The 14433-nt window shown below is 34.8% G+C and overlaps 3 protein-coding genes across 4 annotated transcripts; 1 reads left to right on the forward strand and 2 right to left on the reverse strand.

Annotated features, from left to right (window-relative positions):
- Positions 1-211: 211 nt before the first annotated feature.
- On the reverse strand, positions 212-4040 carry LOC118273227 (protein tramtrack, beta isoform). Its single transcript, XM_035590087.2, has 8 exons — positions 3731-4040; positions 3453-3644; positions 3181-3291; positions 2661-2774; positions 2114-2236; positions 1352-1694; positions 973-1063; positions 212-474 (listed from the first exon to the last, which is right to left on the reverse strand). The coding sequence occupies exons 1-8, from the start codon at positions 3911-3913 to the stop codon at positions 300-302; spliced, it is 1332 nt and encodes a 443-aa protein (XP_035445980.2). The 5' UTR covers positions 3914-4040; the 3' UTR covers positions 212-299.
- A 270-nt stretch (positions 4041-4310) lies between these two features.
- On the forward strand, positions 4311-12111 carry LOC118273710 (lipase 3). Of its 2 annotated transcripts, none has more exons than XM_035590808.2 (5): positions 4311-4454; positions 10256-10439; positions 10540-10901; positions 11373-11531; positions 11653-12111. In XM_035590808.2, exons 2-5 carry the CDS (start codon positions 10331-10333, stop codon positions 12046-12048), a joined length of 1026 nt encoding a protein of 341 aa, XP_035446701.1. In that variant the 5' UTR covers positions 4311-4454; positions 10256-10330; the 3' UTR covers positions 12049-12111. The 2 variants fall into 2 exon arrangements, with proteins under 2 accessions (XP_035446701.1, XP_035446700.2); XM_035590807.2 differs by lacking the exon at positions 4311-4454 and adding an exon at positions 9442-9720.
- LOC118273709 (uncharacterized) lies at positions 12039-14321 on the reverse strand. The gene is made up of 6 exons (XM_035590806.2): positions 13871-14321; positions 13679-13801; positions 12780-13607; positions 12571-12694; positions 12297-12466; positions 12039-12146 (listed from the first exon to the last, which is right to left on the reverse strand). The coding sequence occupies exons 1-6, from the start codon at positions 14102-14104 to the stop codon at positions 12045-12047; spliced, it is 1581 nt and encodes a 526-aa protein (XP_035446699.1). The 5' UTR covers positions 14105-14321; the 3' UTR covers positions 12039-12044.
- Positions 14322-14433: the final 112 nt, after the last annotated feature.

Raw genomic sequence — 14433 nt, forward strand, 5'->3', positions numbered from 1 at the left:
TCCAATAAAAGAGAGCTGTTGGTTAACATTAAATAATCAACAAAATGAATTCGACTGAAATATTACCTGTCACATTATTATTATTCATAACAAAACAAAAAACTGACCTCATTTTATCTCAACTAAAATTTTACGAATGCTCAAGAACACTAATCAAGTTGTGGAAACTCGGTAACACAATAATTAATTAATGTAAAATAATTATTAACCTTTTCAATAGATTTTCCTTTGAAATTTCCAAATAAATCTGGAAATCCATACCTCCACCTTCAAATCTTTTTCTTTTACCTTTTCTTTCTTCAAACGAGTAACTGTGTGACATTTGGTTCGTTGAGAGTCAGTACAGCGTGGGCTTCCACCATCACAACCAAGGAGTTCCGTGCCTCCTCGTGTGGCACTCCATGGGTGCGAGTCGCGTGGGTGTACCATGCCCCTGTAGATGGCAGCACTGATATACACCATTTGCATGAGAGCCTGGAATTGAAATTATTAGCATTTTTAATATAGACTGCCTCGTTGGTGGCATAAATTCTACGACGCGACGGGTCGAATAAAGGTTAGATTTTTTCAGATTTCCAAATAACATTGAGTCAGAAATGACATAACTGATAAAAATAGGGGTCTTTTGTGCATGTGTCTGTGCTTTTTTCGGATTTGCGTAAATTAATCGGTAAAGGGTCGTGATTGTGTCCAGGATATGGCAATAGGCTCAAACATGGGACTTATAACACAAATGGTGAACATGGGTGTACATTGTATACATGTACGTGCCGTCGGTAGCCCCAACTGTTGTAGACTCGGGGACAAAACGGGCAAGTGAAGTTGATGTGTTTCTCAAATTCCAAATAACATTGAATCTGAAATGACATAACTGACAAAAATAGGGGTCTTTTGTGCATGTGTCTGTGCTAACCCGTAAGTTAATTAAAGGGCGTGATGTTAGGTAAAGTAAATAGAAAAAAATAAACTAACCTGTTAGTGACATGCCTGGACTTGACATGTCTCCGTCGGTAGCCCCAACTGTTGTAGACTCGAGGACAAAACGGGCAAGGGAATGATGGATCTGAAATTCAAAATATAGAAGTTATGACAAAAATTCTCCATAATAGAAAATATAATGTCATTGTGTTGTTAAATAAAAAAATAAACAGAAATACAGGTAAATACAACTCTCGGACGTCAGGTTACATTAAAGAAAACACTGGAATATTTACAGAGAGAGTCAAGGGACAGAACCCAAGCAAAGTCGCACAAGCATACAACACAGTATTAGTAAGCTAACTACAAAATTACCACTGAACGACAACACTCGCAAAAGAGCACTTTATTTATTAAACAGCACAAAAATTACCTTTACAATCAGTAGACACCAAATTCAGATTCTCAGTTTTTATACTGAGCGACTCAATTCTTGTTCCACTCTGCAGTACGGTTTCAACTTCCTTATCAATCTCAATAATTTCTTCCGATGCATCTCCGTTATTTAGTTTCTCATTCAAACATGGCTGCGTACTACTCACTTCGCTTTTATCAATTCGGTCACTCACATTATGTATTTTCTTATTAAGACAGTTTTCTACGGTAAGTTTCTTCTCCGTTGAATCTTCTAGTAAAGCTATGTCCGTATCATTTGTGTTGTCTCCGGAATATTCCGTTAAAAGCGATTCCACTGGTTCAATTTTCAGTACGATATTCTGTAAGAGATTTGATACTCATTTATAATAAAACTTTAATTTAAAATGTTAGATTGTAATATGAAACTACCTTTTACAGGCAAACTAAGGGTGAAGGGTATATATTACTGTTTATATTGCTTAGAATAGTGCCAATAGTCTCACACCTAGTTGTGGAACTCATCACACATACACATCAACAGTTTATAAGTACTGGATACTGCTGACCAAAGGCCTCTTCTAACTCAGAGGTTTGAGCATTAATCACCACACTTGCTCAATGCGGGTTAGCAATTTGAAACATAATATAATTGATTAGAAATTAGAAGCCCAGGTTTCGTCACAATTAATTCCTTAAATATTTGTCCGGTGTCTAAATAATACTAGAAAGTACATTTATTTTAAAACTACATAGAAACAAATGAAATGATTTTACTTACAGATTGTTTTCCACTATCAGAGCTAATCTTGTGTACGGTTTCCGAATCAACTGGCACACATTTTTTACATTTATTATTGTTATCCGAGTCCCGCTTTCTCTTCTTTGACTGAGATGCTGTTTTCTGAAAATAAATATTACACACACAATCAGGAAACTATTCAACATTAATAAGCAAAAAATATATTGAGTGGTATTCAACCTAATTTTAGCATTTATAACTAACTTTGTTTTCCTCTAAATATATTTTCTTACTTTCAATGCTTGTTTTTGTTATTGATAGGTTTAAATAAAATAAAATAATACTATGTATTTACACATCACAAAGTATCCTACAAATAATCTCTCTTACATCAACATAGTATTTTTTAGAATTAGAAGGTTTTAGGGACGTAAAAAAATTGAGGCGGCAAGTAAAATAGAAGGTGGTACTCTTTTTATAAAAATGTTATGATCATAATAGACACATATGCTTTGTGGAACTTTGTTTTAGCAATATCATTATTATGTTGTTAGCATATCTCAACTATTTTCAAATAGATACTTACATTTTGCTTCTTCTCAACAACATCATCGAGCACAGCTATATCCGTATCATTAGTATTGTCTCCTGAACAATCCGTTAATGGCGATTCCACTGGTTCTAACTTTGGCACTACATTCTGTAATGATAATAGAAAATTATAGTTCTAAGTAAATTATTTTTGGACAAATCCTTATCGTCATACAGTCATTGTCATTAGGTATATAGAATCACAATTATTTCTCTTTGGCTTTCTGTAACTGTTTTATATGGACATGCTTCCCAATTTGGTTCCAACTCAGCAACAACTCTATGAACTAATTAGGATAAGACTAGGAGAAAGAAGGAATAATGTGAATTTAACCAGGTACTCCTGCATGGTTTTGCCTACTGCTCGGCCTCAACAAATAGACTATCCACAAACAATCTAACAGAAAAAGATTTAATTGAACCAATAGTTTCTAAGACTAGCCCATTCAAATAAACAAACTCTTCAGCTTAATAAATTATATAAATCATATAATAGTATAGATTATCATCCTTACATTTGTTGCAGCTTCTTGTTTGCCCTGCGACACACACTTTTTACATTTACTGGTGTTGTCCTCATGTTCGCTTTTCTTACGTTTTTTTGGCACAGTACCCCCAGGAGTTTTCTGTAATGTATAAATATTACATTTATAAACTACATCACTTAAATATTCTTGTAAGAATAACAATTTTCGTCTTAACAGTTTACATAATTTTGGTAATTAGCAATAAACAAATTTAGCTATTTTTTAAATACATATAGGTAGCTGACAAAACGCCAACTTACATCCTCTTCGTGTGAAGCCTCACTGCCAGTAGACAGACCACAGATTCTCAATGTTTCTGCGGTCTTCAAGAGAATTGGCAGGAATTCCTCAGTTACATTCACCTCCCCATTGTACATAAACGTCAGCAGCGTGCGCAGAGAGGCCGTACTGATGTCATGAAGCACTATAATTGGATCCTTGTGGGGGTTTTGCTACGAAAAAAACGTGTGGGTGTATGAGACTAAAACTGCGTTGGACAACCATGTAAAGGCAATCAACCAACACTTAACTAACTTACCTGAAATATTGTCCTAAAAACTGAACTATTCGCTGACAATATTACTTTATGAGCCTTAAAACTATGACCCTCTGAGACCAAAGTAACATCCGACAAGCACTCGTCTTTGAATAATTCTTTTACGTTGAACAAAATGTTGCTCTGATACCCGTTCCATTTCAAACTTATTTCTTGATTCGCCATAATATGTCACTAAGTTAACATAAGGAAATTGGATTATAGTATTCTAACAAAGCAAAATAAATAATAAAATGATACGAAACGACAAACGACGCAAATCAGCTTGATTGACAGAAAACAATACCACAGCACAGGGCACAGACTGCCTTAACAGACCACAGAGTAACAAACTAGACATAAACTAAAAAAAAATTACGATATTCAATCTTAAAATATTAAATTCATATTTATCATAGTATTTAAAATTATATATTTTTTTATATTAATTATCAAAAAATCTTAAGTATTAAAATCTCGTGCTAAAAGACTAATAGCCGAACGTCCTTCCATGAATAAAATAAAAATAATACAAAATGGCGGTAAACATTCTGCCATTCGAAAAAGTTTTTTCAATTTCATTTAGTTTTGCAAAAGTTTGAGTTATCTACCCCTAAGATGACCCCATTGACGGAAAAGTTCGAGGTATTGTTATAAAATCATCATAATTTCTGCAACGTGGAAGTGGAAATAAGTCTCATCTTAAATATCTGCTGCTTAGGTAAATGTGAGTGCCTGTTACTTCTTACCTACCTACAAAAACCTACAACTTCAATATTTCTTAAAGTATTTAAGTATAATTATGTAGTATTATAATAGGAGAGAGAACTTAATACCTACATATACAACGTGTAACAAAAAGGGGGTATACACATGAAGTGCACGGCTTCTAGATAACATAACAAACTATACGGGAAGGGTTTTTTAAAGTCATGTTTTCATGGAACGAAGTTATGAATTTTTCCAATACATAAGATACATGAAATCCTACATTTGGAAATGAAATCATTACATCACTTGCAAGAAATCAGCTGATCGGTGTCAGTGCAAGTGCACTCAATGTACTTAAATAAAATCAAAACCCTTACTCCTGGTATTTCTTCGAATAAAGAAAAAAGGGTTCCGGATATTTATTTTCGTAACATTTTTTTTTCTTCTTAAAAATAGTTTTAAGAAGGAAGGTTTTCATAAAAAGCAAAGAATATGTTTGTAGACAAACTAAGTCAAAACCTCGAGCAAGTACAAGCACCGGACATTTGTAAAAGAAAATCTCGTCGGCCGCATACGTGTCCATTAGCGCGCTGCTTAATATTTTTTTCTAAACAGACACGCTAGCATGCGAATCGTGCGACCCGCACCAATTTTAAATTACGCTAAGTACATAGACAAGTGTATCCGTAGGGATATGAAATAATTAGGTACCTATCTGGTCTTTAAGTGATACAAAGAGATACCATTTTTTTCTTTGTTTTACTTGGATAAGAATGGTCTCAAACAAATGAATGATGTAATCTACCTTTGCATGTTTTTCTCATTAAGACTAAACTAACTTGCTGAGCTTTTCGTGAACTTCTGTCAATCTCTGTCTCCTATCTCTCTGTTGTGGGTACCTCCTACTCTTACCTACCTTACCTAGTCTTAATGAGAAAACATGCAAAAGTACCAGGAACCCATAAGAAACGAGAATTGTTATTACATACATTGAACACGTTACGAAAAAGGGTTTCATATCATAATATTGTGTTCAAATGAACCCTAAATATCAATTCTATGCAAGTTATGTGTGTCCTAGTACAAAAAACTCCCAGTGGGTTCTGTTCTTGAATAAACTTTTAATGTACATTTTTATTTGGAGGCGTTTAGAGAGATTGACAGAATTAAAAAAAAACTCAGCAAATTAGCTTAGTCTTAATGAGAAAAACATGCAGAAGTACTAGGAATCCATAAGAAACGAGAATTGTCATTACATAAATTGAAAAACGGTTGCGCACTCACAGATCCCTAATTTCATATTAAATACGATACAATCTTGTTTTCCAGTCGCACGCGTTGCTTGAGTGTATTATGTGAGAGAGATGGAAATGTTGTCATCGTCTGTTGGCTACTCTCTTTGGATGTCTCTCTCTCTGTACATAGGAATTGTCAATGAGGATGGGGGACTCGCTCCGAAAGAAACCGATTTAAAGAAAATACGATTAATCGTTCTTGGTTCGATATTTTCATAATAGTTAAAAGGACACTGTAAAAATCAAATATTATTTGTAACTACATTAGTTACTTGTAAACTAAGGCTAAGTTGTTAACTCTTTCAGGGCTAATAAGAGTATGTAGTTAAATTCGACGTTTATTTCTAAAATACGTATTTGATTAAATTAATAGACAAAACACACATGTTGTATTTTAATTGGCTACTATTTAATACATTTCTTTACAGTATTGTACATAGAAATATCATTCCTAATCTAATTTACATAACCGATTCAATAATAATGTGAACCGATTTAAAATAGGTATCAACCTTTTTGGTTCGCGGGAAGAAGATCTCAGATCGCCAGCCCTAGTTGTCAGTGTTGACATAATATTGTCATCATGAACGTTTCAGTCATCTCAATATTTCGGAAAAATATTAGAATTTTAGTTTTTACGAAAAAATATTATCAATTTCTTTAACGTGGAGTTGAATTATCTTTCGTTGGTATTGTAACAGTGTTTGTAAGAGAGAAGATTTTTATGTAGCATTCAGAAGGTGTTTGATATTGTTGTGATTGTGATTGAGATTTGTTTTACAAGCAAGCAAAAGTGTGTTGTGTATTCACTATCACGGTAGTCACATCGAACCACATCTTTAAAAATGTAAGTTAAATAAATTTTTCATTTTAATATTTACAAGGCAAATTTTAGCATACAGGTACTAGGCAAACAAAGCGTCTAATGTACCTACGCACGCACCGTCGCCGCGCGAATCAAAATTAGGTAGATAGGTACTAGGCGATCAGATTTACGGAAGAAATGTCTCGACCCCTGTAGTGTTGTGACACGTTTGTATGATTTAAAATCAAGAATCATACGACACCAAGAATTTGGTGCCAATTTTTTTTTTAAACGAATTTTAGGCTGAAACTTTGTGTAGAGATTCTATTAAACCTGTATTCTTCAGTGCTTCTTGATGTATATGGGTATTTTGTTACACGTTGTATATACGTTGAACCAGTTTTGGGTAATGCTCCAATACTGGCTCAGCTGCACTGCCTGTACCTACTCTGTAAGGTAACAATAAGTAATTTCTTGGCAGATAATATAATGATTGAATGATTCCCATACTCCCACGTGCTGTAGAACAGTAGGACCTACCGAATTAATAGAGGGCGAGCATGTACTTACTTAGGTACTTATTCACGTAGGCTCATTTAACATTTTATAAAGGGTGTCCCAACAAGAACGCAAGATTTAAATTTTAAATAAAACGCAGATATTTTTTAAAAAATCGTGAAAGCTTTATAATATCGTAAAGTAGAGAGGATGAGGTTATCTATGGAACAATACATCGGGCAGATGGCTGCCGCTGGTTTGCTGAAACATACTTACGTGATCTTTCAATGAAATTTTCAATGACCGTTTTGCATAAATGCTGCGGTATTTCATTAATACAGCGTCCAATTTACTTTTTAAGGCTTGAGTCGTCGTCGGCTTATTCGCATAAACCATCGACTTTAAGAAAGCCCAAGGAAAAAGTCTAATGGTGATAAATCACATGATCTAGGCGGCCAATTCTGGTCTCCAAAACGTGAAATAACACGACCGGGACATGACTGATGCAGCAATTCAATTGTTTCTCTGGTTGTATGACATGTGGTGCCATCTTGTTGAAACCACATGCCCTCCAAATCTATTTCTTCAATTCGAGGTACGAAAAGACTGGTTATCATTTTACGATACCGAACACCATGATTGACTGTTTGCGCTTGACCTGGCTCATTTTTAGTCGTGTAGCGCTCCATTTTTATTAACCTCGTACCTTATACTAACAAAAAATAACACGTGTTCAAATGTCAAACAATGATACTTCGAATGCCGCCAAATTTAAATCTTGCGTTCTTATTGGGACACCCGTTACATAGATGCACTGCATATCTAATGGTCCGAGATCCCAGAGCTGTCAGACATATCTTATTTTTACAAGCATTTAACCTTCGGCTTACAGTAGTCTTGTATGTACTTTTTAATGCCTTAATGTTTGTAAAGCTTGCCGAGTGACACCTGCGCAGGTACCAGGTGAGAAAGGTAACTAAAAATTAGACTCACTTAACGTAAATTTTTATGTCTGATTTTTATATATGTTTTGTAGAATATAATTACTTTGAAATCATATTAAAAAAATCAGACACTTTCCATGGACCAAAACTTTTATCAGACGGCTTAAAGCTCTAAAAAATAGTGCGCCTTACAAAATTGTAATAGCAATATATGGTGCCCCTGTAATGCAAAACAGTAGTACAAATCATCATAGTTTTACCAGATAATTTGCACGAACGTGATTACCATCGTGAATGTTACAAATGTGCTACTGCTTTGCCGAAAAGATATTTCTCTCCAACCTCACATATATTGCTATTACAATTTTGTAAGGCGCACTATTTTTTAGAGCTTTAAAGCGTCTGATTAAAGTTTTGGTCCATGGAAAATGTCTGATTTTTTAAATATGATTTCAGGGTAATATTCTACAAAACATATATAAAAATCAGACATAAAAATTTAAGTTAAGTGAGTCTAATTTTTAGTTACCTTTCTCACCTGGTACCTGCGCAGGTGTCACTCGGCAAGCTTTACAAACATTAAGGCATTAAAAAGTATATACAAGACTACTGTAAGCCGAAGGTTAAATGCTTGTAAAAATAAGATATGTCTGACAGCTCTGGGATCTCGCTCTATAACTCGCATTAACTATGACGAAATCATTAATTCCTACTACTTACGATTATTTTATTAACTGTTACGTGATAAGCTCATGGTGTAAGAACTAACTTTATCAATAAGTACCTGATTATCTTTGCCCTTGATCCCCAGCTGTTAGACTAGACAGTTAATAAAATAAATAAGTACTTATTAATCTTAAATGCATTTCAAAATATTTAATCCGTTTATCGAAAACCTATCTATGTATTTATAGTATAAAAGTACATACTTACCTCTACGTTACTACTTTCAAAATTCAAACAGCTGATGATCGAGTGATGGTGATTTAGGTAGTTATAGACAAACCTACCTATTTACGATTAGAGGAATTAAACAATCGTTATTAACTTAATAAGTGTCACATAGAATACTTACTGTTATATTTTGTCGCGTGAATCAGGTTAATTGGCGCCGCAAACTAACTCCCCTTTAAAAACTAGCAACGCACTCGTAGTGTAAAGAATCTGGTGTCACGAGTGGCCAATAAAAATCTTACAATAGGGGATGAACCTATTGTCTAATAATATATACCTACCACAATTCCAGGTATATTTATAACTATTTGTATTAGTTTTAAAAGCAATCACAACCATAACAAGTTAACTATAAACAGTAGTTAAACAAAATCAACAACACTAATCCAATATTTGAATTGCCGATAAAATCATATTTGTTTCTTCGAAGACTTAAGGAAATAATTAGTAAGTAGGTCACCAAACAATATACGAGCATTGCCCTGAAAATGGGCTTATCTGGGCTAATCAAATAATCTAGTCCTTATGAAACTATTGTCTTTACTTTACTCGACAGTCTATCAATAACATTTGATGGCTCCTCACTTACTATAAATTAGATTCTGATAAAATTAGTTCACGTTACGAAATACTTTAAAAAATATGTTTTCTTCACCAAAACTTGTGTTTTCATTGGCTTTAGTTTTGTTTTGTGAAATAATTCATGCAGTTGAATACAATGAGTTGTATAGTCCTTTTTCGAAATATACCTCTAATGACATACTAGACGATGCACGTTTGGACACGGTAAGTTAATCTCTATCTTATTTTCGATATCATCTTATTTTCAATCAAAAGGCATTCTATTCTTCGTTTAATTTTTTAAATGTCTTGCACCCTAATTGGTCTCTTCTTCCTATTTAATAATGACCCTGTTTTATTAGGACACCATGATCGCACAACCAGCCGTGCAACCAACAAAATATCTGCAGTTAAATGATGTGTATCTTGCACGGTGCAGGTTAATTTTGATTGTGCAAGCAAGTAATAGTAAGCGACCAAATCAACCTATATAGTATCTGTTAATGTGTCTCTCGCTAGGTTCTGAACACAACACGGATACGTGATTGGTTTGTGACCACGCCACGGTGTCCTAATGACAAAAGCCCTTATTCAAGTCCTCAAACAACAAAAATATACTTTTAAAGCAAAAGTTAGTATTTGACTCATAGGGGTGTGATATTTATAGAGTGACTCACGTTCAATAAACTTTCACAGCAATTTGGCAGCTCTAGACAAAAGTCTGGTCTTTATTTGCGCTGACTCATTGTTTCCTCCGTAGTTCTCCCTGATACGGAAATATGGGTACAACTGCGAAATTCATCGGGTGTATACAGAAGACAAGTATATACTGGAGATGCATCGGATACCAAGTAGTAAAGAGAATGCCCCGGTGGTATTGCTTCAGCACGGTCTGTTGTCCTCCTCTGCAGAATGGGTGCTCATGACTCCTGGTCGTGGTCTTGGTATGAACATTTTTATTTTAGTAACAAAACAAAATAACGTCTTGAAATACCTGCCAGTCCTTCTCCTCTTATTGTACCTATTATTATTTTTTTGTTTCAGCATATATTTTAGCAGACGCAGGCTATGACGTATGGATGGGTAACGCCCGAGGAAACACCTATTCTCGAAGGCACACGTCTCTAAAACCTACATCCTCTGCGTTTTGGAAGTTCAGTTGGCATGAAATAGGATACTATGACCTTCCAGCAATGATAGACTATGTGCTCAAAGAAACTAAAGTTCCTAAGATCCAGTACATTGGTTTCTCTCAAGGCACTACAGTATTCTGGGTTCTTATGTCTACAAGGCCTGAATATAATGAAAAAGTTGCCGCGATGCAAGCCTTAGCACCCGTAGCATATATAGGAAATATTAAGAGTCCTCTGATCAAAGCTATTGCCCCTTTCACAAATTCTCTAGAGGTAAGTCAAGTAAAGTTTTATAAAAATCAGGTTATGGAATATAACAACTACTTTTGTGAAAAACCCGGCTCAAACTCCTTTTTTGTAGTCGGTTAATAATAAAACCTGTTCCTACATGTACTAACAATTTTCTGAAAAACGCATCAAAGTCGGTTCAGGCATTCGTGAGATAATCGAGAACAATCATACGAGTAAGTAGTCAATTCGGACCACATACCTACGGCCCATTGTCCCAAGACGTGGGACGAGTTGACCACTAAAAATATTATTTTATTTTATTTTCTGCTACTCGTCCCAAATGGGCCGTAGGTATGTGGTCCGAGTTGACTACTTACTCAAACATCTAAGTCAAACTGAGAATCTCCTTTTATTTTATGAATTTGGTTAAAAAGGGTAACTAACACTGCAGATCGCATATTACTATTATGAAAAGATGCCTATAAAATATTAAAGCTAAATGTTATATTTCAGCTCATATTTAAAATACTAGGAACTAATGAGATCCTACCAAATGGGAAGATAAATGAGTTAGCAGGACAAACTTTGTGTCTAGAGGAAGCCATAACACAATCTATTTGTACAAACCTTTTATTCCTTATTTGTGGATTTAACGCAGATCAATTAAATACCGTAAGTATTGTCTGTTGTACAGTAAACAGTAGACTCTATAAATACAGGAGTGACTATGTTCCTGCGTTATTTTTATACCTTTAAATAAAAGTGCGTATTGATTTAATTTATATTCTTACAGACGATGCTACCCGTAGTAATGGGCCACACGCCAGCAGGAGCATCGACGAGACAACTCATACATTTTGGTCAACTGTACAAATCAGACAAATTCGTACAATTTGACCATGGCTGGCTCACCAACAAACGGATTTATGGGACTTTCAAACCGCCAGCTTACGACTTAGGAGCTATAAAATCTCCAATATTTCTGCATTATGCTGACAACGATTGGCTATCAACACCGAAAGACGTTAAAAAGTTAGCTGCAAAAGTTCCATCCGTCGTTGGAACTTTCCGAGTACCGCTTGCAAAATTCAACCATCTAGACTTCGTTTTCGCAATAAACGCAACAGAACTAATCTACGACAGGGTCCTTAATATAATGTCGCAATTTAAAAACCAAACCACAAACTAACACTTTTTATTAGGGGACTTATGGCATACATACATACAAATACAATTTTTATCGTCATCACCATCTCTCGCATTTTCATTTCTGCCTTTTGTCCAGACCTGAAAAATGAATAAAGTATTTATAAATTTAAGTGTGGGAGGGCTGCATGCTTCAACATGAATTGGTTAGCTCGAGCGCCATACAGAAGACCGGCGTAAAACAACGTAAAGGCGCCGATGGTTTAACACCGAGTGATCGAAAAATCTTACGTGATGTGAGTCATTACTGCACACTGATAATGTTGAACATGAAGGTGCAGATCTACTGGTATTCAATTTATGGAAAGTAGCATCTATATCCGATCTCATTCCACATTGTTTTTTCTTATTTATTATTGTGTCCATTTCTCGTTTTACTATAGCACCGACAGTGTTTTGAACTGTAAATATTGAAAAACCAATATAAAATTAGCAACAATAGAACAAAGCATCATTATTACGAGTATATGTATACAATTTTATCAATTTGCTATTAATATCCTACCTTTGGTCAACAGTTCAATAGGATCTTCCTTCCTTTTACCACATGCGCAATCCGTATTTTGGTCTTGTATAACAGGATCATTAGTTTTATGTAGAACTTGCAACAGGGAAATATGTCTAAATGCCTGTACAGTAAACGAAAAATTTAGCAAAAAAATGTTTCTAACATACAAAAATTGCATGGATTTCATTTCATATGGAAATACTTACCTCATTCTTGCAATTTTTCATAGTAATAATCATTTCTGAATTAACTTGGTTTGTATTTGCATTTTCTTCAGCGTAACATTCAAACGGTTTTGGTAATAATGCACACATAGTATTATGATTACTTGAACATTTTGAAGATGGCTGGAATGATGATTTCCATGAGGAATTTTTGTACACATTCTGTAGCTCAATCTTTAGTGAGCTATTTTCTCGTTTCAGTCTTTCAATTTCCTTTCTTTGACAGCTAGTCTTCTCTTGTAAAAAGTCTAAATTCGTTTTATATGCAATTATTTCTTCGTTTTCTTTATTGCATTCACATCCTATATTTACCAACCTTACTTTGGCTGCGCAGTACTTATTTACTGGTTTTTGACAACAAGGTGCTGGACATGTTTTTTTAGATCTACACACCATGGGATTTGATAAACAATTAGTATCAGTGGATTTATGTTTATAACATTTGTAAGTCCTGCAATCTGGCTTACTTAAAACTCTAACACAGCTGCGAGTGTGGAGGTCATCGTATCCGCAGGGTCTAAGATTACACGGAGCAACTTCTGGTTTTACTCTTTTCTTCCAGCAAGGAAGTGGAAGATAGCATGGTGAGTAATTTTTCACATACATTGCTTGTTGTAGCATATCAGTTTGCCAAGCTTTGGCCACAGACTGCACACTATCGGTGAAGCAACATTCTGGAGGGACTTTATCGTCGTTTTTTGGAAGGGTAATATTTAATATTTTTTCGACAATTATTTTCCAAAACATTTTTATGCTTTTGAGGGCTTCCAAACATCGTTCACATGGCCAATGGCTCGTTTCAAAATCCTCCTGAAAACATGTTTTAAAATAAATTGAATGAATTTTATTGAAGTTCGTATCTTACGGTTTATTGCACTTACATCATCGAAGTACTTATCAAACTCCTCTTCATCTTTTAAACATTCCTTGATTGCATGGCAAGAGTTGCAAATACTTTCCAGTACCACTTTTGATTTGCAGTCTGGGTGGCAACGGGGCGTAGCCTAAAATAGTAATAAGGCACCTTAGTAGACGCATTAATTTTATGTTACATTTAGTTAGTGAATACTTACTTTGCCTCGACATCTATACGTCATTGCTTTTAAAAATTTGGCTAAAGTGCATGTAGGCAATAAGCAAGTCGGCATGTCACACTTTATCCATTCCCTGAGGTAACAGTCGCGTTTCTGTACGTCATGACTCCATGCCCTGACGTCTCGGCAAGATTCATATGATTTGATCTTACCCTCGTTGCGAGATAAAAGTCGTAAGTTGTTATGACCTACTATGTAATTCATTGAATTCATGCATTCGCCAAACTATTATTTGATCTTGCCTTCATGTTGACGCAAAATTTTGAATTCTAAAATGATGGTGATGATGTCAAATCAGCAGTCGTTTATGCGTCACAACTGACACAAAGATTTTATTTTATGTTTAGTTTTCTCAGGTTGCATGTTGAAATTACAGCGATCACTTCAAGTTTTTATAAGTTTCATTGTAAATGTTCCTACTGTGATGTTTTTATGGTTCACTATAGGCATGTACTTACTTACATTAATTTATTGTGATCTATAATCATGTAGGTACCTATGGATTATTGATACTGGCATTACAAACGCAGAGAATAGTTTTA

The sequence above is a fragment of the Spodoptera frugiperda genome, chromosome 1, assembly GCF_023101765.2.
Source record: "Spodoptera frugiperda isolate SF20-4 chromosome 1, AGI-APGP_CSIRO_Sfru_2.0, whole genome shotgun sequence".
Classification (NCBI taxonomy): domain Eukaryota; kingdom Metazoa; phylum Arthropoda; class Insecta; order Lepidoptera; family Noctuidae; genus Spodoptera; species Spodoptera frugiperda.